Consider the following 24,131-nt stretch of genomic DNA (forward strand, 5'->3'; position numbering starts at 1 on the left):
CATTTTGCAAGAGGAAAATTCGTCTCAGAATTACCTCAGGTATCTACCATTAACCGGTGTCCCAGACCTACGTATAAGCCGTGAATGATAGATTCCTGAGTTCATTCGGAGACGAAAATTCTAATGCCAAAATGTCGAGGCTGCTATAGTTTTTAAACGGGAAAGGTTTAAAGTTTGCCAATAAGCTTGTCAAAATTTCGCGCGCTCAGGGACATCACATATCAAAAGGGCCCTTCCACATCACTTCACTCAACTAGATAGAAACATGTTAATGTGTTCGAGTGTTAACTCGAAATTATTATTCACTTTATTCCTTTGTACACTGTTCACAAGACCGACGAATATCAGGATGATATTAGTTTCTAAATTGTCATACGGAAACGCGATGCGCGTCGAACTTTCAAAGCATTCGTGCGAAGCGTGCAACGAATAAATGACGTTTCTTCCGTGACGAGAATCATCTTGTAATTGATCTTTCTACATTCTGGATGTACTCGAGCGCAGCACGATACTTGTTCCTTTAAATAAAGTAATAAATTAATAAAAAGTACTGTCACATATGTTAATATTTTCTTTTCTTATAAATTTGTTTCTTTAGCGACATTTCATGCAGAAAACCATGCAGAAAACTTCATACCGATCGTACAGATTTTCTCTCATCACAGAAGAAACGTCATTTATTCGTTGCACGCTATACAAAGAAATAAAATGAATAATAATTTCGAGTTAACACTCGAATACATTAACATGTTTCTATCGAGTTGAGTGAAGTGATGTGGAAGGGCCCTTTTGATATGTGATGTCCCTGAGCGCGGAATTTTGACAAGCTTATTGGTAAACTTTAAACCTTTCCCATTTAAAAAATATAGCACCCTCGACATTTTGGCATTAGAATTTTCGTCTCCGAATGAACTCAGGAATCTACCGTTCACGGCTTATGCGGTAGGTCTGGGACACCCTGTATACATATACGATATAACTCCACGTGTCTCCCCACAAACTGAACTAGACTTGTGCTGACGCAATAGACGAAGAAATGCATGTGTAACAAGTGCATCAAGAGTCAGTACGGCAAGAGCTATCGCATAGATTGGATTGATCTGATTCTTGGAGTCCAACTCAGGCTTGTTTAACAGGTGGTCGAAGAGCGCAAGCAATAGGATAACAAAGTAAGTACAAGATCAGTGGTAAGATCATATTACTCGTGATTGTGTACATCTGTCAAATTCTATTCAATTTGTCCAGTTTTATTTACGGAAAATTCGACTGAATAGCACATATTTTTCATACTCAACAATAAGTTAGCGATTGAAATGAAATATTATACGAATGAGTTTTGTTGTCCATGACGCTTTAGCTTAACGTGCGAAAATATTACAATTTTTAACTTTTAAACTAAAGATTTTATTATGGAAGATGAATAACATCCCGATATTTTTGTTAACACGTTCCGCCTGCTACTCGCACAGTTTACAGACTATCTCATATTCTGAATACCTATAAGAAAATTTGTCATACAATCATTATATTATAAAATATCATTACGTAATTATCAAATTACATCGTGTAACATGATAATAAATACACGCGTAGGTATACTGTCAATATGACCGAAACAGAAAGTGATGTGGCACAGAACATGTTAAAAAAAAGACCACATTTCAGATATAAATATAAAATTCCAAATAATCCAAATAACGGAGGACGAGAGAGATTTGTGATTTGTGCTTCCATTTTTCTTGTTCTTGGCCTTCGGAACAGAAACAATGATGCATTAATATTGCATGATATGCTATGATTGGTCACAATGCATTGCGCTACATAGCTATCAATGTAAAGTTTTAAACAGTGATTAACTTAAAGCTTCCGGTAGAACGGTTAAGGCGGTCAATCTTCAGATAGCGATAATATAAAGACTATTAAATATCTCCAGTCTCCTTTTGCATTTTATTGCAACAGCCAGAGTACTGTCGAAATATTTCGCGTTATTACACTTTATCTGTTTCGACACAATTACGAGATGTGCAAATCATACATCGATCTATTTTTAATCATCAAGCAATTATTTTGCATAGATGTATGCAACATGTAGATTTATTGCTTCTGTCGCATAGCGTAAACACGCAAAGTAAACACAAATATTATTAAATAAAAATCTCTTGTTAATCGACACAACTGACCAGTTCTTTATTAGATACACGACGTTTCGACCTTAGTTCAACAAATATTATTCACACATGTGCACCTAAGAAAATAATAATATATCTCTAATTTCGATAAATATATTTTTTTTATTTCCTATATTTTTTTCTTAATGTGTTTACATCTCGCAAATGTATATTTAAGTTGCAATAATGCGTACTGAATTGGTTTTGAGTAATACATCTCTCCTTAATATTGCCTTAGTGAGATTACTGTTTACATTGTAATCTCCGCATTTATTGTAATTTGCAGTTGCTACATTCAATGTTACAATTCGTACGTCATGCATAATTAAAAGTTTCATGCAATCTTATGCAAGCACAAATATGCAGCGTCCATTTTTTCGACGTCATGTAATGACAAAAGAAACAGGTACAGTTTAATAATATGCTACGCGTATGAATAAAACACGCTATGGTATAACATGCTATGAGGATAAAATATAAAACACAGAAAGTAAGTTTACAACAAGTGTTATCTGATTTGCAAAAAACATTTTTTTAATTTTTTGTTATCGTGATAAATGACGATTGGGAAAATGTAATTGCTGTGAAAACACGAGTAAACAAAAAACCTAGAATAAATCTTTTTTAATTAGTTGCATAATCATCAGAAAAAATTAATCTATCAAAATTTGATCCGAATAATCTTGAGGCTTGCTACCGCATTCAATTATTTTGATCATCATTCGAAAATTCTCTGTGAACGTTTTTCTTAACGATAAAAATGTATCAATGCGTTAGCGAAAAAAGCGGTATTAGTATCTAATATGTATATCTATATGTGATAATAATGTCATGCAGAGACACACATAAGCATATTGATATATATATATACATAAATTAAATGTATGCTGCTTTTACATTATTATCATCGAAATATGATAATAATCATTATATTTTGTGCGACCTTGTTTCTTTAACAAGAGCACTGCGATTCTTCATTTTCTTAAGAATGCAATTTCATTCAGTATGCTCGCATGCGAAATGTGCATTCATCTAATAAGCATAATTCCCACAATACACCCTTATTAAGCGCATATGCGCGGATATACTTGGGCTGTTCATTGTCTGACACGTTAATATATGATTACAAAAGTGCGTACTGTTTCCTGTATCCGAAGAACATTTACGTCCATTTTGAACAAATTTTTCCGTAGTACAACTATAATACAGATAATTTTAAATTTATTTAGAATTTATGTTATAGTGTCTTAACAACAAAAACACATTAAAAAATTTTGTTACGTACAGTTTGTTACAGGAAATGAATCAATCATTCAAATATGCAACAGCTAGCGAGACAGGACTCGATGGTAATTCTATAATAATACATATTTAAATTATTTTCTTTTACATTCACGTGATTTATGTTGTTGTCAATCTTTTTTAGTCAACTACAGACAGCGTGACATTTATTCATGCATCAAATACTATATTATATACTTATGAATTTTACAAGAAGATATGTGTATGTAAACTACATACATATATCTGTTCTCTTTACATTAAGCAGTAACTTCTTGTAATATCAAAAGTAATAACTTATTTTTGCAATTTTCAAAGAAGATACTACATAAGTATTAAATAAGTATTTAAAAAGAATGCTACATAAAAATTGTATATAAGTAATTTCGAATTTTCTAAATCAAGACATTTGGACTACGAAATAATAAACATGCAACAACTTAATAGATGTCAGAGATACTGAAGATATCAAATAGAAACGTTATATTATATTCAGACAAGTTTATTTAACCCAACTTGATTATATAAAAAAATGCAAAACTTTTTTATCACATTATTCAATATTTTCAGGGCCTGATCAAGTACTGGCTACAGACGTGGACACCACATGCGAAGCCAACGGCAGAATTCGGATAAAGTTAGACAATAATGGATGCAATTCATTTCCACCTGCATCAATCCCTGGCACTTTCACAAAAACAGCAAAACGTTTTCCTAATAATGTAGCGTTAGTGTCTAGACCTGACGTCAATGGCGAAAGAACCACATATACTTATCAGTATGTATAAAAAATATTTGATATGCGATCGTTTTGATTGATCATAAGTTCAGATCATCAGTTTATCATCTTGTATCATACAGGGTGTCCCAGACCTACCGTACCACCGGTTAATGGTAGATTCCTGAGGTGATTCTGAGACGAATGTTCCTCTTGCAAAATGTCGAGGGTGGCGTAGTTTCGGCGCTACGAAGGGTTGTAGTTATCCTGTCCTTGTGTAGAATTTTCCCGCGTTCAGTGACGGTGGGTCGAAGGGGTCCCGCGCATCGCGCACACTTCAATTTGATCTTAATTTTTCGCGGCTGTTCAAATTGAAGTGTGCGCGACGCGCGGGACCCCTTCGACCCACCGTCACTGAACGCGGGAAAATTCTACACAAGGACAGGATAACTACAACCCTTCGTAGCGCCGAAACTACGCCACCCTCGACATTTTGCAAGAGGAACATTCGTCTCAGAATCACCTCAGGAATCTACCATTAACCGGTGGTACGGTAGGTCTGGGACACCCTGTATAACGAAAGAAAAAGTAAATTTAAATGTAAATTCAAAGTAAATTCAGCAAAATCAAGATTTAAATACTAAAATAACACTTACTGCTCTTTAACTTCTGACTTTTGTTATTAGAATAGCTATGTAAAATCTATTCATTTATGTAAATTGCTCTATCTTTTATATATATATTTCTTCTTCATAAACTAATTTATAGGTAGACATAAAGATAATATAATGTCATAAAGATATGTTAATAATAAATAAAGATAAGATAGAAATAAAGATATGTTAATGATAATATAATAAAGATATGTTAACTCTAACAATAAACGTTAAAATAAAAATGCATCAATTATTATTGCAGACAATGCGAACAAATTGTGAGAACCGTCGCTAAAGCATTTCTGAAATTAGGTTTGGAGAGATATCATAGCGTCTGCATAATGGGATTCAACTGCCCGCAATGGTTTTTCGCCGATCTCGCGGCCATGTATGCCGGGTAAAAGATTGTAATTTATATTTAAATAAATATAATGCATGATTGATAACAATCAATATGATGCTCGTAATAATAACATATACTTTTTTTATCGTTTTTTTGATTGTCAAATAAATAACTTATGTTCTTTTCTAGTGGAATCGGTACAGGAATATATACCACGAATTCTCCAGAAGCGTGCCAGTATTGCGCGCATCACTCTCGGGCAAATATAATACTGGTTGAAGATGAGAAACAATTGCAAAAGATCTTACAAATAAAACAGAATTTGCCCTATTTGAAGGCGGTCATTCAATTTGAGGGTAAACCTAAAGAAAAGGATGTCTTGAGTGTGAGTAAAGTATCTAATAAATTGATAAAGTATCAAACAAAGGATATCAAAATTATTAAAAAATTTCAATTGTTTTTATTAAAATTATTTTAAAAAATCTGATAATAAAATAATACTGTCCGATTTTGTGTATTTAGGATTTATATATTTTAATATCTATAATTTATTTTATTTTTTCTCACACACCAAGTGGGACGATTTATTGGAAATAGGTAAAAGAGAAACAGATAATGAATTAACATCTGTCTTAAAAACAATTGGAGCGAATGAATGTTGCAGTATTGTGTACACGGTACGTTGAATTGATCCATCGTATCTCAATTCCTCTAATGTTCCATGGATTATTTCCTTAATTTGCTGTTATGTCTACAGTCGGGAACAGTTGGAAATCCAAAGGCCGTAATGTTAAGCCATGACAATATGCTGCATGATGCACGGATGTTGCTCGAAACGACAAAAGTTGCCGAAGGATCAGAGACCATGGTTAGCTATTTGCCATTGTCTCACGTCGCGGCAATGGTAAGATCTCTTAAGAGAAACAGTACCTTCAGCATTGTTACAAATATGAAACTCTCGCTATGTAGTTAATACTCGTCGTGATAATTGGATTCTTCTACATGATTAATTTCAGTTAACTGACATTATGATGCCCCTAGTCACAGGCGGCACAATATATTTTGCGGACAAGAACGCGCTGAAGGGTTCACTGGTGGAAACGCTGATCGTGGCGAAGCCGACTATTTTTTTGGGGGTGCCCAGAGTGTGGGAGAAGATATACGAAAAAATGCAAGAAAAGGCGCGCAGCAACGGCGTAATAAAAACCTGGATAGCCAACTGGGCGAAGGCGCAAGGTCTTTATTATTACACAAATAAAATAAACGGCGTAGATTACAAACACTGGGGCTATACTCTCGCAAAGTGGCTCGTTTTCGACAAGGTAAAGGCAGCATTGGGTCTAAGTAAATGCCGGTTATGCATTACTGGAGCAGCACCCCTACATACCGACGTCAAAAAGTATTTTATGAGTTTGGATATACCTCTACTCGAAGTGTATGGAATGTCTGAAGCCGCTGGCGCCCATACACTTAGCTATAAACAATACAAGTAAGTTCTACAATTTGCCTCTACAATTTGTATTGTAGTAAAGATTTATTTCATGTGTATAATATTGTCCACATTAATGACATTAATGACTAAAAATGATTATTCTTATCCCGTCAGTTTTAATACTGTAGGACTTTCTTTACCCGGGGCGTATACAAAATTGGATAATATAGATGAAAATGGCGAAGGAGAGATCTGTATGAGTGGACGACACATTTTTATGGGTTACTTAACTGATCCGGAGAAAACTGCCGAGACAAAAGACAAAAACGGCTGGTTACATAGCGGTGATCTAGGCAAACTGGATTCGAACGGATGTCTGTCTGTTACCGGTACATACACATATTTCTCTTTTACTGTCATTGGTATTCATCATTATATTTATATCTGTCAAAAATAATCGGAAAGATACATACATCTCGTTACCTACAATGAAATAATTTACATATATGTGCTTCTGCACACTTGCAGGCAGAATAAAAGAACTTATAATCACGAGTGGAGGAGAAAATATAGCGCCACACAATGTAGAACAGGCAATATTGTCAGAGTTGCCAGTGTTAAGTAACGTCATGTTAATTGGAGATAACAGAAAATTTTTGACGGTTCTTGTTACACTCAAGGTAACGCTAGTATGATAAATATAGATATAAACTTGAATTATTAAATATTAAGTATTATGTCATGTCCATTTTTTCAGAGTGATATGAGTATCGATACTGGCGAACCTTTAGATACACTGAATCCAGACGTGTTACAATGGGCAAAATCTATTGGCAGTAAGGCCACAACTGTTACAGAAGTTATTAATTCTCGCGATCCGCTCGTAAGTTATATACTTTACATCTTTTGAAAGAGATACAATATTACAAGTAACATACTATTGTAATATTAATAACATATTATTGTGCATTACACGATCGAAGGAATTACATATGCATTTTACCATATAAAATATTGTATATTAAAAGGTGTATATTATTTTCAGATATATGAGAAAATTGATAAAGCAATTCAAAGAGCAAATGTACTCTCTATAAGTAATGCCCAAAAAGTACAGAAATTCGAAATCCTTCCTCATGACTTTTCAGTTCCTACTGGCGAGTTAGGACCCACGTTAAAGCTGAAAAGGAACGTTGTCTACAAGATGTATACTGATTTAATAGATAAAATGTACGAATAAAATTCACGCGTCATATGTGAGAAAATTTGGATAATTTGGACAAAGAATTTAGATAATTAAATAATCAAATTTGGATAAAAAAGCTAAATGTATTGCAATATATGCAACAATATGGGAATACATTTTATAGTAACACAAAGTAGTACGCGGGATATTTCATATTTCATATTCTCAAACCGATATGTACTTGCACTTAAATATCTCTTTTTTTATTCAAAGTGTTGTAGTTCAGCAACAATTAAATTACATTTAATTAAAATTTCTCGTATACATATTTGTATTTAACACGGTACTTAACACGGTGCAGGGAGAATTGTTTATTTTATACGTCGAAAGTACAGCAAATCACGTGATATAATTCTAAGTACAAAGTTGCAACTCCAGACTAACTTATACAAGTACAAATCTTTTTCTAGACAATAAATAAAGATATTTTTTCCATTTGTACTAAAGCTTCACTTAAGCTCGTAGTTAATAACATGATAAAAAAGGAAAATTACATCACACAAACTTGATATACTATTTTTGTAATATTTTTGCACGATAATACTTAAAAAATAATAAAAAAGAAAGAGATAAAATGGGTGGAGAATGTATATGTGTACATTATACATAATTTCTAATTGTAATATTTTGGGAAGGCAAGAATAAATAACGCAGAAAAAATTTTAGTTACAATATATTACTAAATTCAGCTTACAATAAGCAAAACTGTAGTTACACTTAAAATTATTCTGTTCGTACTACAGACTCCCATAGTAAATACGATTTTTTTTCTGTTTTTAATAAGAAAATAGTCTTACTAAGCGCATCACAGCAGCTTTGGAAATGCAGATCTCTGTATATCTTCTTACTCTCAATCTTATCGTGCACAAGTGGAATACGTTTAAATTATCATGACGATTACGTATCACCGAGACAAGAGAGAGCTTATTGTTAAATATTTATTACTACTTACTTATTCGTTTACTTTCTCATATTTTCAATATAAATTTTTACACACGTGCGCATCTTAGATGCATATCTGTTGCTGGTTGACAATAAAATCTAAATAGACGTGCGATTCTTTTTAACTTTTTTCAGCAAAAATCAATCAAGTAGAATTAGCACCCGAAATCAGAGAATATGCGAATGGTGTTGGACAATAAACAAGAATGTGTTGTAATGATATGTAAAAATCACCAATTTTCAGATAATGACTTATCCACTCACGTATATTACAAAACTTATATACCACTGTGGCACGTATGTACAGAACACTGTTCTTAATAATATTACAGATGCTCTTTTGAAAATAAGCAGCTAAAAAAATAGTTGGTTACTAAAGACATAAGGATTTTATGGTACTGGTCTAACTTTCCTAGGGAAGATCCTTAGAAGAATTTTCAAACGTAAAACTCAAATCGCCAATTGTGTGTATAACTGTACCATAGTATTCTGGCATCTAAACATAAGACTAAATTTAGCGTAAGTGTAATTAAAAAAAAAGTGAAACACATCTTATGAGGACGTTGATGTATTAAATTTTTGTTGGATAATGGACGTTTTTCGTTGCGGTACTGTCTCTGGTGTTGGTATAGCATCTCCTGTTGGCAGAACACCAGCTGGTTTTGGCTTGGCTGTTGACTTTTGCTTTGCCATTTGGTAATCACCAGAATCAAAATACTTTTGCTGAAAATATGAGAAACGCATCATTTTGGTAACATCAGAACTACTATTTCAATAAAATTGCAAGTTCCAAAAAGATATACGTATCTTTTAAGATTCATTAATACCAAAAAGGTTCTATAAAAAAAATGATAAGTCGATACTTACCCCTTTAGCTAATCTTTTCTGCAGGAATGCAGAATGACCACCGAATGGCCGACCGGTTGCATTTGGAAACTTTGCTTTCAGCTTTGCTTCTTCTAACTTTTCTATATCACTTGATGACAACTATAATAGAATTTGACAATGATCCATTTATGCATATATAATGTACAGCCAATTTTGCACCAAAGTTTAAAAAAATTAAAAAATCTGTTTCTATTAAATTTCTTTTATACTTTTCTTCCAAATAATGTCTCTTTCTATATTGCATATATAATATTTGTACTTTTATGGCCTCCTTTTTGCTATATTATATCATTTTAATATTTATATAAATATTTAGATTTTGATACATAAAAGTTAATTAAGAAATATGATAAATAGCTTATAAAGGAATATCTATCTGTTCGCAAATAAAAACCATCTAAACCTTCATACGTAACGTAGTACAAGATATACAAATATTCCAAAATATTTTTTAACAACTTCACAGTGTAATCCAATGTAATAGTTACTCTATGAATAAAACAATTTTCTACATAATGGTATAATAAAACTTCATTTATTTCTGACAATTCTCCAACAATTATCAGCTAAATGCTCACTTTATGATTTTACATTGCGTTGTCACGTTGATGAATTTCATCCTTTTCTTTTTTGCCTCTTTCGTCTGGATTATCTCAACCAACTTTACAGAATCGTCGTTTACTAATTTATTTAAATCTTACCTCCGTAGTGGGACTTTGCTCGTTTGACTGATCGTCACTCATTGTTGCAAGTCTCGGGAAACTCGCGCCAGTAAACGTTTTCCTCGGATGCGCTACCAGTTACCTTCAGTTACCTTCCCCGTACTAATCCCGATATTAACGTACATAAGCTAAGTGAGCAGCGCAATAACGGCGATGATGCCAGTGTCGCTTTCTCTCGCGGATGCTTCACTCGAGATGTTTCTCTACCCCTGTTTCCCGAGCGCCGAGACCGCGAAAACTGACCACACACACCGAGAAGAAGCGACTGTCAATGGAAACGTCTCCGTACACTCGCAATCGAAAACAGCGACGGCGTCACACGCAGGGTCACGCGTCCCCAGGTGGCCGTTACTGACGACGCACGGCAAGTTTTCATTACCGCGAACAGGCCAATTTGCATGAAAACATGTAACCTCAATTGGAATAAGTTTCATTTGGCGAACGCGCGAAGTGAGCGCCACACCGTCTTTGTTGCTCACTAAACATTGAACAGAGATGGAATGATGCTCGGCTGCTTCGACGTTTGTATAATTTCCCTAGAGAATTCTGAAATTGATAAAAATTACATTGACTGTCAAGAAACTGTCAAAAAATTGTCTAATCAGTCTAATCAGAACTTTTCTTCTGGAAATGTTCACTTTATTTTAAAAATAAGATGTGAGGAAGAAAGGAGGAGAAAGTGTAATTGGGGGAAAAAATAGAACTAACAATAAATGGCAGCACATACACACATCCGGGAAGAGCACAATAGAGTTTCTCATCTCGCAATACGCAATGGTATCCAGCCAGCTGGTCTTTGACTCTAGCTGCTGCATTCAAAGTAGGTACTGGAATGTGATGGCCGTGATTCGTCTTTTGCAGGGAAATAGTAGTACGACAATTCCAAGAGGTTCGAATATCCACGGGGGAGAATAGTACACCATGAACGCCTTGATCCATACGAAAACGATGATGACCGGCTACGGTGGAGTGATTCGACGTGCGTGTCATCGTGCATTACTTCACGTCCTATTATAGAATAGCATGATTTTGTAATAACTTGTAATGCTTCGTACATCGTATAGCTAAGTGCCTTTATCATATCTGCATAATGATAAGCGTATATAAGATCTGTCACGAAATTAATGACCTTGTTTAGAACGTTAATGTTTCTTCAAATTTTGTCATTGTTGTCATACTGTAGATCGATCGGTATCACGTAAAAAAAGGGGCACAGGTTATATCACGCCACATGCTCCAAGCTTTTCGTCATATAAATCTATATTTAATCGAAAAGTATATTTTCTCGATATACACTCACATGTATAATTATTGTTATTGCCATTTTACAATTTGCAAATTTTTATCATTGTTAAACATCTAATAATTTCCTTAATTACCTTGCTAATTATCTGGTCAATAATGAAAGCAAATTCATACTAGTTATTACAAGTGATATCCAGTTTAGATCGAATGATATATTCTTGAGTCTCATAATACGTCATAATTGTCAAATAAAAAAAGTGTCCGACTATTTCAGGATACTCCTCATCGAAATTATGGCACAACACCAATTGTATGACAGGCGGGATAGCGTTAGTTTATACAGATTTGAGAGATTCAAGGAGCTTACTATTGCATCCCATGTACATAGTACCAGCAACGTACGTTAACAACATGACGTACCCACAAATACGAACACTTTACGTAACGCCAAGTTGGAGGGGCCAGGAACCATCGTCTAAGATCGAGGAGACGGTAAAGACCATCAAGGAAGAGAAAGAACTCAAAGATAAAATGTCAGAGAGTCTCGTTAAAACTGAACAGCCAAAGAAAGCTGTTGCCAAACTCTCGATATGGCAGAGAGTTAAAGGGGAAATATTGCACTATTATCATGGATTCCGACTGTTAGGCCTTGACATGAAAGTGTCAGCAAAGTTAATATGGAGAATTTTACATGGGAAGGAACTTAGTAGAAGAGAACACCGTTTGGTATGTTGAACACTATAGTTGTCGATAAGTCTGATGCTTAAGGCTTACTAATCAACTTTTTATTTTGACAGTTGATAAAAACCACTGGAGATATGTTCAGATTGATCCCTTTCTCTGTGTTTATTATCGTCCCGTTTATGGAATTCTTATTACCTGTTGCAATTAAATTGTTCCCTGGCATGTTGCCTTCTACTTTCCAAACGGCAACTGAAAAGGAGGATAAACTCAAGCAAGCTCTAAAGGTACTCTAATAATTTTTCTCTATTTACTAATTAAGGCAGTAAAATTGAATATATGTACATGTGTATACATATGTACAAGATTCATAAGTTTCATATAAAGTTCTGTTAAGAATATTTTGATAATGATCAAGTAGCATATTTTAATAAATTAATTTCTTTTGTGAACAGGTTAAAATAGAAATGGCAAAGTTTCTGCAGAAAACGTTGGACGAAATGGCGGTGCAATCCTCAGATCACAGGTCCGAAAAGGCTAAGGAATTTGTGGAATTCTTCTACAAAATACGATCGACCGGCGCTGTCGCAACTAACGAAGAGATCATGAAATTCAGCAAGCTTTTCGAGGACGAAATAACACTGGACTCTCTTTCGCGGCCGCAATTGATAGCTTTGTGTCGCGTATTAGATGTGCAAGCACTCGGCACCACCAATTTCTTGCGATTTCTACTCAGGATGAGACTGAGAAGTCTCACCGCAGACGACAAAGTGCATACACCTCATTTTCTCGAAGTTCTCTTGGATCTTCTATTAGCTAAGATGTTTTAAATTCATTCTTCTTTTTCGACAGTTAATCGAGAAGGAAGGTATCGACACTTTGACTCGTGCTGAACTGCAACAAGCATGCCGAGCACGTGGTATGCGCGCTTATGGATTGCCAGAGAACAGATTAAGGGAGCAGGTATCACAATGGCTGGACTTGAGCTTGAACAAAAAAGTTCCACCTTCCTTACTGTTGCTGTCACGAGCGCTCATGATACCAGAAGCCACACCCATGTCCGACAAACTGAAAGCGACTATCTCGGCTTTACCTGATGCGGTCGTGGCTCGTACGAAGGGTGCTATTGGAGAAAAAGAAGGTAAAGTGGACCACAGGACAAATATTGAGATTATAAAGATGGAGGAACGCAAGATCGAGGAAGAAAGGAAGGAGCAGAAAGATATCAAGCCACAGCCAATTATCTCGGAACCTGATACGAAAGAGGATGAAATTACTGCTACAGACGTCAAAGTTTTAGAACAAGCTCTGGATTCCATCGGCAAGGTTAGTACATAAACTAACGCTTACAATGGACGACTTTTCGATAATTGCAAGATTTACGATGTTGCTCTCGTTTCTAGGACAATAAAAAGATGGTTGTGGAGAAAGAGGAAATCAAAGAACTTAAAGAAGAGATGGCAGAGTATCAGGAAGACATTAAGGAGTTATATCAGATCAAGGCAGAGGCGAAAGGTCAAGCAGACATAGAAAATCTAAAGATATCGAAGGGTTCAAAGAGATTGTTTAATAAAGTCAATAAAATGATCTCGAAAATGGATGCTGTCCTGTTGGAGCTGGAACAATCCGAGAAAAAGGTGAAAGAGAGATTAAAATCACTGGGTCCTGACGAGAAGAAAGACACCAAGGACGTTGAAGAATTAGTTAAGATCGACGAACTGGTTGCGGCTATTAAACAAATCCAAAATGTGCCCGACGAACATCGATTAAAACGTATAGTAGAAATTTTAGGAAAAATTGATGACGATCATGATGGTGCAATCAAGATAGAAGATGTACTAAAGGTCTGGGATAGATTACCAAGCTCTATTAACTGCATGATAATGCGAACGTGCAAATTATTTCATTTAACTGTGATCAGACTTATAACATAAACTTATAACATATTTTTTCAAAATCTTCTATTTGTCTATTAATTACATAATGCAATTCTTACAGGTTGTAGAGTTAATAGGTAAGGAGGACGTTAAATTGAGCAAGGAGCAAGTGGATGAACTAATAGAGTTAATGGACAAGGAGGAAGAATTAGAAGTAGATGAACAAATACAGAAGCTTGAGAAGGATGCCAAGGCAGCTCAGAAGGAGAAAAACATAACGGCTACGCATAAATCCACGGTCCCCGCTACACCGGTGACAACCGAACCGGGGTATGGGAAGGAAGAGCTGGTGGACGATGCTGCCACGGAATCCAGTAAATCCTACGCTACTTCGTCCGTCGAAGAAGCGAAACAAAAATCAGCTGCCGTTCTCAAAAGTAATCCTAAATCCGACGAAGGGAAGAATCCTCCACTTACATCGGGTGTTCCACCAACGACGAAAAAGGCGGAAGGTTCAAAACAGCTGTGATTAGCGCACAATGAAGTATAAATTAATGTATATGTAACTGTCGAAGCAATCTTTTTACTGCGAATTTGACATGATAAAGTATTGGTATAGATCCTCGTCTGTATCCGCATAGTACATGTTTCCATCTTCAGAAAAATATCCTATGTTATTTTCTACAAACGGAACACATGATTACACAGCGAAGGAGAATCATTTTACTCATTTGCACAAAGCAATCTTATCAATAATACAGCCGGCGATAATTATTCGTTACGTCATGCGTTGCGTTATCAATATTTTGTACATGAAACTTCAATGTGCAGATATTGCGTCATATGTTTGAATAATCGAATAATATTGGGTTACTTTCAATTTCATATGTTCTGTTATACGCGTAGACGCGTTCAAAATTTTCCTTTGAAGACTGTGATGCATTTAACAGCATCATTCTTATAATTTCATCCCAGTAATGATAATAATGTGTGCTGACATAAATACATCGTTGAAGATTTATTCTGAAATTTATTGTCAATATTGTATATTGTAATCTTCAAGCCATAGTTGAGATATCGATACTAGTAATATTGACAATAAATTAGAGAATATTGAAAATAAAATGTTCAGTAATATGGTTATAATATGATTTAACTTCAGTAATCCTAGTGGATATAATCATTCCATCTGTTGAAATGCCATCGTATATTTGTAATACATCGAGGATGTGTCATAGCTCAGAGTAACAACATTAAATTGCGCACCGCGATTTCAACACTGAGTTTTTGTCAAGCAAGATGTAAATGAATAGTAATTTATAATTTATTTTATCATAAATTTGCAGAACACAAAGATATAATCTACCCTATATATGTTATGTTTTATGTACTACTGTTGTACAAAAGGAGTAAAAGGAAATATGTAAAAATATAGATTATACACAGATTCTATTTTTGTGGTTTGTACTACATAAAATACTGAATTTGCAGATTTCGTTAGAGAGATATTTTTATGTGACAAAATATTATTTCAATATTGACGCATTACATATATGTGTGAGGAAATAGGAAATATTGTATTGTACATTTGCGTTATTTGATAATATTAACTGGATGAAGATCATTTAAGATATATTATAGAAATATGAATTTAGCGAAAATATCTAGACAATGATCTATTTCTCTTCTACGCATGAAAATCCGAATGTACATAAGAATACATATTATTTTTTTAAATTTTTATAGGATACTGTCAAAACAAAAATAAAACAGAAATATCAAGTGTCCTATAAGAAATTTTCATAGAATTTTATGTCTTTTCCTCCCTTTTTCTTATTCTTATCTCTTATTTATTCTACTTTTTTCCATATCGTTTCTCCATATTTCCAAAAATAATTAATCTTAAAAAAAAACATGCTTTAAAATTAATCAGGTGGTAACTGATTTTTTTAACAATCGCCAAATCGATATTTTTGGATATGAATGAATGGATAAATGATGGTTGAATAATTAATCGGGGCACATTGAAATTACATAAAAAGATTTTTAATTTATGACAAATAGCAGATCAAACATAAAATTGCAAAGATCTATACTAGTGTGAATAATAATTGTGTACATATATATCTGGATATTTGAATCTAAATGCTGTCATAAAGCTCTTCTAAATAATCTTAAAGTTGATTTATCTCGTTCCACTAACAGCGAACACTTAAAAGGCACAATCAATTTGAACAGTACAAAAGTATCAAAATTAAATATACAGATATTTCCCTTCTCTTTTATAAAAAATCTATAAATCTATAATATATGCACTTGTTTGCGAAATTTAGAAATTATCCTGTAACAGCAATCCCAATCCACTTTTCAAAATTATATTATTATATTGAAATTTGTTTTTTTATATATTTATTTTATATATTTGTATAACTACACCTCATAGAGGTAGGTTTTTTGTGACATATGACTTAATTACATGATCAGTCTCTGATTACAGTCTATCCCATTAGACATAAAAATTTATTTTATTGTTACATTATGGCTTGATATTTTTTAGATGTGCGAATAACAATGAATGTTAAATGTCATTGCAAGATAAGATAACCTATTGCAATTTTGTAAAAGAATATAAGAATGTGAGATTATAAATTACATTTCCTCTTATCAAAAGTTATCCTGAATTTTCATTTTCATATATAGGATTTATGTTAAAAATTTACATTTATTTCTGCATGTAGAATGCGATTATTCTATTGTGTAATAAAATCTAATAACATATTGTACAAAAAATATAGAAATAAGTTAATGTATTAAAACTCGTGTTACTAGAGAATCCTTATGTTCAAGGTATCAACCTCTATTATAATATATAAAACATTGTGTTGAAAATAACTATGTAAAATAACCATATAAACATAGATATATTAAAACTATGCGAGAAACGTTATATATATGTATAAAAACAAACATATTGCTTAATACAAATGATAAGAGTTTTCGTTACTTTACAGTGTGTTGTGACTATGTATCTTAGTACATAATATTAATGACATAAATCAGAATATTCTATTCCAATCATATGTAATTTTTCATAATTCGTGAACAAAATAAAGAGTGCTGAACTCGCTGGAGGTTGCAAATAAGAAATGCATAGAGGTCAACTAAGAATACAATTATTTTATTTCAACGTGAATATAATTACATCGTCTGCACAAAGAATATATCAGAAAAACAAAACAAATAATATTCATAAAATATATTATGAATATCTTTTATGTTTTGGATTTTCTCTCTCTCAAAAAAAATGAACATTATACACGTTTCAGCACTCTAAGAGCAATGAATTTTGCAAGTCATCTTGCATGCGTTCTTATAATCTTGTGCCATTATAAATGTCATTTTGCACTTTCGTCTTTCAACTCAAATTATAAGGTCTGTTCTTTTCAGCTGCACTGCTGAACTGGTGCAATAAGTTAGAGTGAGAAAAAATATACTTGTCTCACTTTAACGTATTGCACTAGTTCAGCAGTGCAGCTGAAAAGAACAGACCTATATATTTGCGAATTCATTAAACTCTACAACATAGCAAAGCGCGCGCATGATAGAATAGTGTGTTAGCTGTTAACGTGAAACCTATTATACTAATTTTATAGAAAATGTTAGATATAATATATAAATGTCCTCTTCGTGAACATGTTGAATAAGAAACCAGATAGATGTGTGTGTGTGTGTATATATATAATATATATAAATATTAGAATAAATTGTACACGTCTTAAAGTCGAATATATTCCTTTTGTATGTAATACAGTGAACAGCAAATATCTTAAGAATGTCAGCTCACTGTAAAGTGTCAGAAAACTTTCATTTTTTGTATAAATACAGTACTCTTACACCTAGCTTTCAGTTATAGGAGTTGAACCTTCCATAACGCAGGCTACACATTGTTTTATGTTTGTTATAGCAAGATGCAGCAGTTCCTTTTCTTCTTACGTTCACTCCCGTCTCCCTGGTTTTCCTGTGCCTTACGAGCGGCTATTGCTCGCATCAAATCAAAGAATACCTGTAATGTTATAAAAATAAATAATTGTGATAATATTATATATAAATATATCATAATTTAATTCTATATATTGTGAAATTAATAAGAGGCTTTTATATTATTGCAACGGCACAACAATACATACTTCAATGAAATATAAAAATTATCGTGATTAATATTTCTTTCGTCACACTGTTATAACACAATTACTCATTATTTATAAAACTTTACACGTATTTTTAGCAATATGTTCTAACATTTAATCGCAATCAAATTCAATTTTATATATATATATATTAAATACATATGTGTGTGTATACATATAGCTGAGGTACATGATGTTCTCATAATGTGAAACATTGTAATTTTATGTTATTAAAAAAAGAGAAGCAAGCATGCCTTGCATAAGCTGTGATAAGCTTCATAAGTATGTGTGTACATCATCTCACATTTTAACACTTCTATAGACAACTTTTAAATGCGAAATTTGTGGCATCTCAAATACTAGTGAATTAAAAGCGGAGTGAAAACAGATATGCAATAAAAATGTTTTAAAAAGAATTGTTCATAGTTTCTTAAAACTGATTTAAGCAATAATAATGACTCAGTTGTACATTTTATTGCATATCCTCAATATAGCTACAAAAAATAAAAGATCATTACAGACTAATTAAACTATTAATATTTTCTATTTCTATGCATTTTACACAAATACATGAACAATTGAGAGACTGCCAACAGGAAATGCTATAATTCTAATATGTTATAAAAATTATAGAAATAAAAGAATATAGTGCAAGAAAAAATGGCAAACCTATAGAATAATGCACTTCTTTTTCTTCCTCTTGGCACGGTCTTTACCTCTACCATTGCTTGCTGACTTATCTTCAATTTTGCGTGACCTTATTTCACGCATCAAGTCGAAAAATACCTGCAAATGTGCAATGGATGCTGTTTCAAAGCTTTAAGGCATAAAATGTGCAGTATAAAATAAAAAACATTACATCTTCTATATTTTTATTTAAAAAAAAGGAATCAAGAATCGTGAGCATAAGCAGTAACACAACACACACATGGTGATAACATAACATGTAAATGTAGATACATTGCATAGAATTAAGCTTATTTAAATGCATATTTCGTGCAATTTAATAATATAGTGTACATTGCTTTACATTGACAAGTGACGTGAAAATAAAAGCAACAAGAAGTATGTAAAAATGCATCTACCATTTTCAACAATTTAACTACATAATATTTAACTACGGATGGATATGTATGCAGATATATTCAAGTCTAAGTAAATAGTGTAGTGAAATATCTAATATCATATTGTATTTAATACAGATTCTAAGTAAAAGAACAAAATCGATCTTGAAGAAACTGTTTATACATTGTATTTTAATCAAAATAACATCAAAAATTGTGTAAAAAATTATTTAAAAATTAATACATTTATTTTGCTAATATTATGAGTAATGTGAGTATTTAATTGTCTTATAATTTACAATTTTTGTTGCAATTTACTGGTAACCTACCTTGTCCACATTGTCCTTTGTTTTAGCACTTGTTTCCACATAAGGAACACCCCATTGCTGGGATCTTGCTTGTGCTTCAGCTAGACTAACCTTCCGTTTTTCTTGTAAATCACTTTTATTTCCCACTAATAAAAATGGAATGTTCTCATCATTTTTTACTCTGAGAATTTGTTCTCTATGAAAAAGAAAATAGTTGTTTCTGTTTATTTGAGATAATCTGACGACGAATAACAAAAAAATTGCCATTTTCTAAAATTTTCAGTAAACTTGCATTTGAAACTAACGATAACTAATTCTATATTAAACTCCACTCACCTAAATTCTTGTGTAGCTTGGAAGCTATCGTCTTCCGTTATCGAGAATACACAGAGAAATCCTTCACCGCTACGAAAATAATTGTCCCGTATTGCTGCATAGTCCTCTTGTCCTGCAGTATCCAAGATATCTATTTGTACCTCCTCCCCATCTAATACAACTTTTTTTCTATACGAGTCCGCTTTTGTAGGTTCGTAATCTTCAACAAACTGGTTTTAATATAATAAGATTAAGATTGCAAGTAAGATTCAAAGAAGCAAGCATTTTTCATGAAATAAAGTGATCAAATATATATGCATTTATGTTATTAAAACATAATATTTAGAGATAAATACAAACTCAGGAATATTTTACTTAAAAAATAGGAATTGCACAAATTTATAATTAAATGAATTTATAATCAGCAAGTATCATTTGCCATATTTGTCATAAAAATGTATGTTTTTTACCTCGTCGTACATAAACTGTAACGTGAGAGCAGATTTTCCAACACCTCCACTTCCAACCATTATGACTTTATGCATTGCTTGAGTAGCTCCTGGCTTCTTCGACATGTTTGCTGCAATTATCTTCAATTAAGATAAAGTAGTCATTAAATTCCATATATCTTAAAAGTATGCAATACAGAATTTTATGTGCACTTATATTGTACACTTTCTAAATATAAATTAGTTATTCTAATAAGATTTACTTGTATATATAATTTAAGTGTGTGTATTTTCATAGTATAACATGGAATTATTATCAAATCATGAAATTATATATATTTCATCTAATTATCATTGTGTACACTTTGTAAAATCCAAAGAGTACATATTTGTTTATACCTTATCAAATAATAATTAAACAAAACCAAACCATATTAATCTCTACATATATAATATAATATATATGAATAACACAGACATAGCTCTTGTATATTTATAAAATAAAATTTTCTTTATGTTAATTATCCTAATTAAAGCAGAACAACACACTTAATAATTTCAGGATGTAAGAATTATGTTGTCAATGTGAGAAATCTAAGACTAGGGTCAAGTATATAGTACATAGTTTTATCTGTGTTCCCACAGTATATCTCACATACTTTATGGAGTATGGTATATCCTGTACATATAAAGCAGATAATCTAGAATATCAGTCTACCGTTAAAATCAGGAAACTTTGTAAACAACTATCTCTTTATATGAGAACTAGATTACTGGTGTATCTCATAACAGTTATATACTGCGTACATCTTGAATTTAACATTAATTTAGCGTACAATTGCTGAATAAATAAAAAGAAAATCATTGTGAGGACAGCAAGACATCAAAATGGTGACACACATTCAATGAAGAGGTTTTATAATATAATTAATGTTTAATATCTTAATTATAGAATATAGATCATATAAAGAATAAGAACCAATATTCTCCATATATATATATATATAAGCACATTACAATTAATAATAAAGTAATATCACATTTTCCTGTTACAAGTCCTATGAAAAAAAGAAAAAAGAAAGATGCAAACTTTGCTGTTCAAATGAAACATATATATTCCACAGATACAGTATAATACGTTGACTCAAGATTCACTGCGACTCTCGCCCACATGAATTAGACACAGCATAAAAGACCCGTAAGAAAGAAAACAAAAGGTACGTAAAGGCACATTTCGTCGGTTCGCAATCGTGTCTCGCAATTCACTTCCTCCTTTTTTTTGACGTCTCACTTACGCGATGCAAGTAAATGTTATTAATAATAATGCGACGCGATACGTAAGGAATCGCGTACGGAACAGGCCGCTGCGCGGGATTATCGAGCGGTACCGGTCGGAGCAAGACAAATTAGAAGCTGTCGCGAAGTGTAACATGAGTAACGAAAAAGGCGGTGCCGCGCGCGCTCCGGACGACGGCGTATATTCCACGAAAGGCGGCCGTTAATTGCCTCTCGCGATTACTGGAACTGTCAGATGTCTCGCGCCGACGTGCCGCCGAGCCGCTCGGATACGCGACGAACCAAGACACCGCCTCCTCCGGGGTAAATACCTCTGCTAATTGTGCGAGCGAGACGCCTCGGACTTGCCCCGTGGACTCTCGTAGCCTCACACGCGTTGGTTTACTTTCACGCAACCGGCAGTTCCGGCAGGCGAACGTGGCGGCGCCACGATCGCTGATTCATCACATCTTTGTAAGAAATTATGATTACACGATGTTCCGTACTTCCACTGAAACGCTTGCGCGTGGGTGTTGAGGATCACAGTATAGTAAAATATACATTACTTTGAATTATTAAAAAATACAACACACATATATGTATATAAAAGTATTTACTACAATGAAAATATTGTCAAGTTTTTTTAATAATAATAAAATATACATTAACTAATTTTAATTTTTAACTATTAATTTTAAACGTAATATATATTGCATCTATGTGAATTTATAAAAATAAATAAATGAAAAAATTAATAAATGTCTGCTACTTTTTTTATGCGACATTAAGTATTATTAATTTATACTATGTCAAGTATTATTTTATGTATTCCCAATTTTCTTTATATTTCTTATTTATCTTGTGCATATTATATTATTAATTCTTCTTTTTATGCAATTTTTATTACAATTTTAGATGCAGTAATAGACTGAAAAGAGCAAAAGAGTGAGAAACAGAAAGGAGTGAGTGAGAGAAAAGTTCAGATAGCGATACTAGTATAGTAGTTGACTTCGCTCATGCGCACTCCATTTTGTGGTACGCAAAATTATGTGAATTGCGCTATGTATATATATTATGATCCTATTCACACGAATTTACCTCATAAATAAATTTATGGAGAGAAAGTGAGACTTACATGTGTGCGTAAGTAACGCACGATATGCGTGTGTAAAATGTGTGTGTATGTACGATTACACATCTTTGAAAATTGGACTTATTATTTAAATCTGCTGAAAGTATTGAGATTTTTTTATGTAAGGAATGTAGCAAGGTGACATGCATGGTAAGGTGCGATCCCTTTTATATGTAACTTTTACATGGTTAATGATGTTGGAAGACAGTGTGTCCGGATTTGTTCTTTACAAAAACGACCTAGCAGATTATTAATTAATCTATCCTTTTATGCACAGATCAATCATTGATTATATCCTGAAAGAAAGTGGTTCGTAGTGCAATCTAAAACCGCGTAACTTCTTGCGTATTGTAAACTTTAAAACATGAGAAAAGGATTAATTAGCAAAAATTAATATAAAACTTTTTCTAAGCTACCTTTTCCATAACTTTCTCATCACAATATGAATAATATGATATTAATGATATAAATCTGGAATTAATGTTGCCGCTGCGTGAATAGTTAAAATGTACGGATGTAGAAAACGGATAAGAAACACACGCTGTTCGCAAGTTGTGGAAGTAATTTAAAGGTAAACACATTTATCGTGATCGACATTGGAATTGTCTTTAGAAATATTGAAATTATTCGACGTTACAATGTTTACTAACCAGAAGTGCCAACGACACACTTCGCTGGACTGGAATGACAGATATTCATATGATATATATCATTGTAATTACTCTCGTTATTTTAACAAAATGATAGTGGCAAAATGATGGCGAACGTACATTATGGGACATAATATTCGCTCTCTTCAGAAAGTCATTCACAATTATAGGGTAGTAAAAAATAAAATATAAGTATAAATATGTATATTTCGAACGGGTAGACTGGGGTACAATTAACGTATCTACAATCACGTACGCTTTTTACATGTGCGGATTCGCGTTCGTTTTACTCTGCCTCTCAGTGCTCCCGAAAGCTTCCCTATCCTTTGTTATTTTCGACTGCCTCTCTCCGAAACAATAATAAGTCTCTCTCCAATACAATAGCCGATCATTTGTCCTAGCCTAATGTATCTCGTGTAACACACGTATTATAACACATACATACATTTATACATTAGATCAAAACTATTTGGCACAAACTTATTTGTTATAAAATATATTTTAGAGAACTTTTCCTAAATAATTTATATAAATATATAGCTTTGCCTTATT

The 24,131-nt window shown here is 33.0% G+C and overlaps 4 protein-coding genes across 11 annotated transcripts; 2 read left to right on the forward strand and 2 right to left on the reverse strand.

Moving 5' to 3' along the window:
• The first annotated feature begins 1,025 nt into the window (after nucleotides 1–1,025).
• On the forward strand, nucleotides 1,026–8,406 carry LOC105285342 (long-chain-fatty-acid--CoA ligase ACSBG2). 3 transcript variants are annotated; one of them, XM_011349490.3, is made up of 13 exons: nucleotides 1,042–1,169; nucleotides 2,455–2,574; nucleotides 3,456–3,517; nucleotides 4,020–4,227; nucleotides 5,086–5,220; nucleotides 5,356–5,551; nucleotides 5,742–5,843; nucleotides 5,924–6,070; nucleotides 6,183–6,655; nucleotides 6,773–6,987; nucleotides 7,127–7,278; nucleotides 7,356–7,481; nucleotides 7,644–7,838. In XM_011349490.3, the coding sequence occupies exons 3-13, from the start codon at nucleotides 3,469–3,471 to the stop codon at nucleotides 7,836–7,838; spliced, it is 1,998 nt and encodes a 665-aa protein (XP_011347792.1). In that variant the 5' UTR covers nucleotides 1,042–1,169; nucleotides 2,455–2,574; nucleotides 3,456–3,468. The 3 variants fall into 3 exon arrangements, with proteins under 3 accessions (XP_011347791.1, XP_011347792.1, XP_019889163.1); XM_011349489.3 differs by lacking the exon at nucleotides 2,455–2,574 and having other exon boundaries at nucleotides 1,026–1,169; nucleotides 7,644–8,406; XM_020033604.2 differs by lacking the exons at nucleotides 1,042–1,169; nucleotides 2,455–2,574 and adding an exon at nucleotides 2,634–2,658.
• A 103-nt stretch (nucleotides 8,407–8,509) lies between these two features.
• On the reverse strand, nucleotides 8,510–10,754 carry LOC105285341 (alpha-endosulfine). Its single transcript, XM_011349488.3, has 3 exons — nucleotides 10,376–10,754; nucleotides 9,654–9,773; nucleotides 8,510–9,509 (listed from the first exon to the last, which is right to left on the reverse strand). Exons 1-3 carry the CDS (start codon nucleotides 10,415–10,417, stop codon nucleotides 9,339–9,341), a joined length of 333 nt encoding a protein of 110 aa, XP_011347790.1. The 5' UTR covers nucleotides 10,418–10,754; the 3' UTR covers nucleotides 8,510–9,338.
• Nucleotides 10,755–11,317: 563 nt separating this feature from the next.
• Nucleotides 11,318–17,005, forward strand: LOC105285340 (LETM1 domain-containing protein LETM2, mitochondrial). Its single transcript, XM_011349487.3, has 7 exons — nucleotides 11,318–11,375; nucleotides 11,916–12,367; nucleotides 12,439–12,609; nucleotides 12,778–13,092; nucleotides 13,175–13,648; nucleotides 13,726–14,166; nucleotides 14,321–17,005. Exons 1-7 carry the CDS (start codon nucleotides 11,318–11,320, stop codon nucleotides 14,726–14,728), a joined length of 2,319 nt encoding a protein of 772 aa, XP_011347789.1. The 3' UTR covers nucleotides 14,729–17,005.
• A 913-nt stretch (nucleotides 17,006–17,918) lies between these two features.
• Nucleotides 17,919–22,271, reverse strand: LOC105285337 (ras-related protein Ral-a). Of its 6 annotated transcripts, none has more exons than XM_020033606.2 (5): nucleotides 20,544–20,648; nucleotides 20,095–20,303; nucleotides 19,780–19,954; nucleotides 19,056–19,172; nucleotides 17,920–18,262 (listed from the first exon to the last, which is right to left on the reverse strand). In XM_020033606.2, the coding sequence occupies exons 1-4, from the start codon at nucleotides 20,646–20,648 to the stop codon at nucleotides 19,056–19,058; spliced, it is 606 nt and encodes a 201-aa protein (XP_019889165.1). In that variant the 3' UTR covers nucleotides 17,920–18,262. The 6 variants fall into 6 exon arrangements, with proteins under 6 accessions (XP_011347787.1, XP_019889165.1, XP_019889164.1 ...); XM_020033605.2 differs by lacking the exon at nucleotides 17,920–18,262 and adding an exon at nucleotides 22,130–22,271 and having other exon boundaries at nucleotides 20,544–20,653; XM_020033609.2 differs by lacking the exon at nucleotides 17,920–18,262 and adding an exon at nucleotides 22,130–22,250 and having other exon boundaries at nucleotides 20,544–20,663.
• Nucleotides 22,272–24,131: the final 1,860 nt, after the last annotated feature.

The sequence above is a fragment of the Ooceraea biroi genome, chromosome 2 (genome assembly GCF_003672135.1).
Source record: "Ooceraea biroi isolate clonal line C1 chromosome 2, Obir_v5.4, whole genome shotgun sequence".
Taxonomy (NCBI): domain Eukaryota; kingdom Metazoa; phylum Arthropoda; class Insecta; order Hymenoptera; family Formicidae; genus Ooceraea; species Ooceraea biroi.

Coding starts and splice junctions, on each gene's coding strand:
- LOC105285340 (XM_011349487.3), top strand. CDS start 11,318: ATGAACGCCTTGATCCATACGAAAACGATGATGACCGGCTACGGTGGA. Junction 12,610..12,777: donor AACTCAAGCAAGCTCTAAAG/GTACTCTAATAA, acceptor TTTTGTGAACAG/GTTAAAATAGAAATGGCAAA. Junction 14,167..14,320: donor AGATAGAAGATGTACTAAAG/GTCTGGGATAGA, acceptor CAATTCTTACAG/GTTGTAGAGTTAATAGGTAA.
- LOC105285342 (XM_011349489.3), top strand. CDS start 3,469: ATGAATCAATCATTCAAATATGCAACAGCTAGCGAGACAGGACTCGAT. Junction 5,552..5,741: donor AAGAAAAGGATGTCTTGAGT/GTGAGTAAAGTA, acceptor TCACACACCAAG/TGGGACGATTTATTGGAAAT. Junction 5,844..5,923: donor GTTGCAGTATTGTGTACACG/GTACGTTGAATT, acceptor TTATGTCTACAG/TCGGGAACAGTTGGAAATCC.
- LOC105285337 (XM_020033606.2), bottom strand. CDS start 20,648: ATGTCGAAGAAGCCAGGAGCTACTCAAGCAATGCATAAAGTCATAATG. Junction 20,304..20,543: donor TACAGTTTATGTACGACGAG/GTAAAAAACATA, acceptor TATTAAAACCAG/TTTGTTGAAGATTACGAACC. Junction 19,173..19,779: donor CAAAGGACAATGTGGACAAG/GTAGGTTACCAG, acceptor GCACATTTGCAG/GTATTTTTCGACTTGATGCG.
- LOC105285341 (XM_011349488.3), bottom strand. CDS start 10,417: ATGAGTGACGATCAGTCAAACGAGCAAAGTCCCACTACGGAG. Junction 9,774..10,375: donor AGCAAAGTCCCACTACGGAG/GTAAGATTTAAA, acceptor ATTCTATTATAG/TTGTCATCAAGTGATATAGA. Junction 9,510..9,653: donor AGAAAAGATTAGCTAAAGGG/GTAAGTATCGAC, acceptor TCATATTTTCAG/CAAAAGTATTTTGATTCTGG.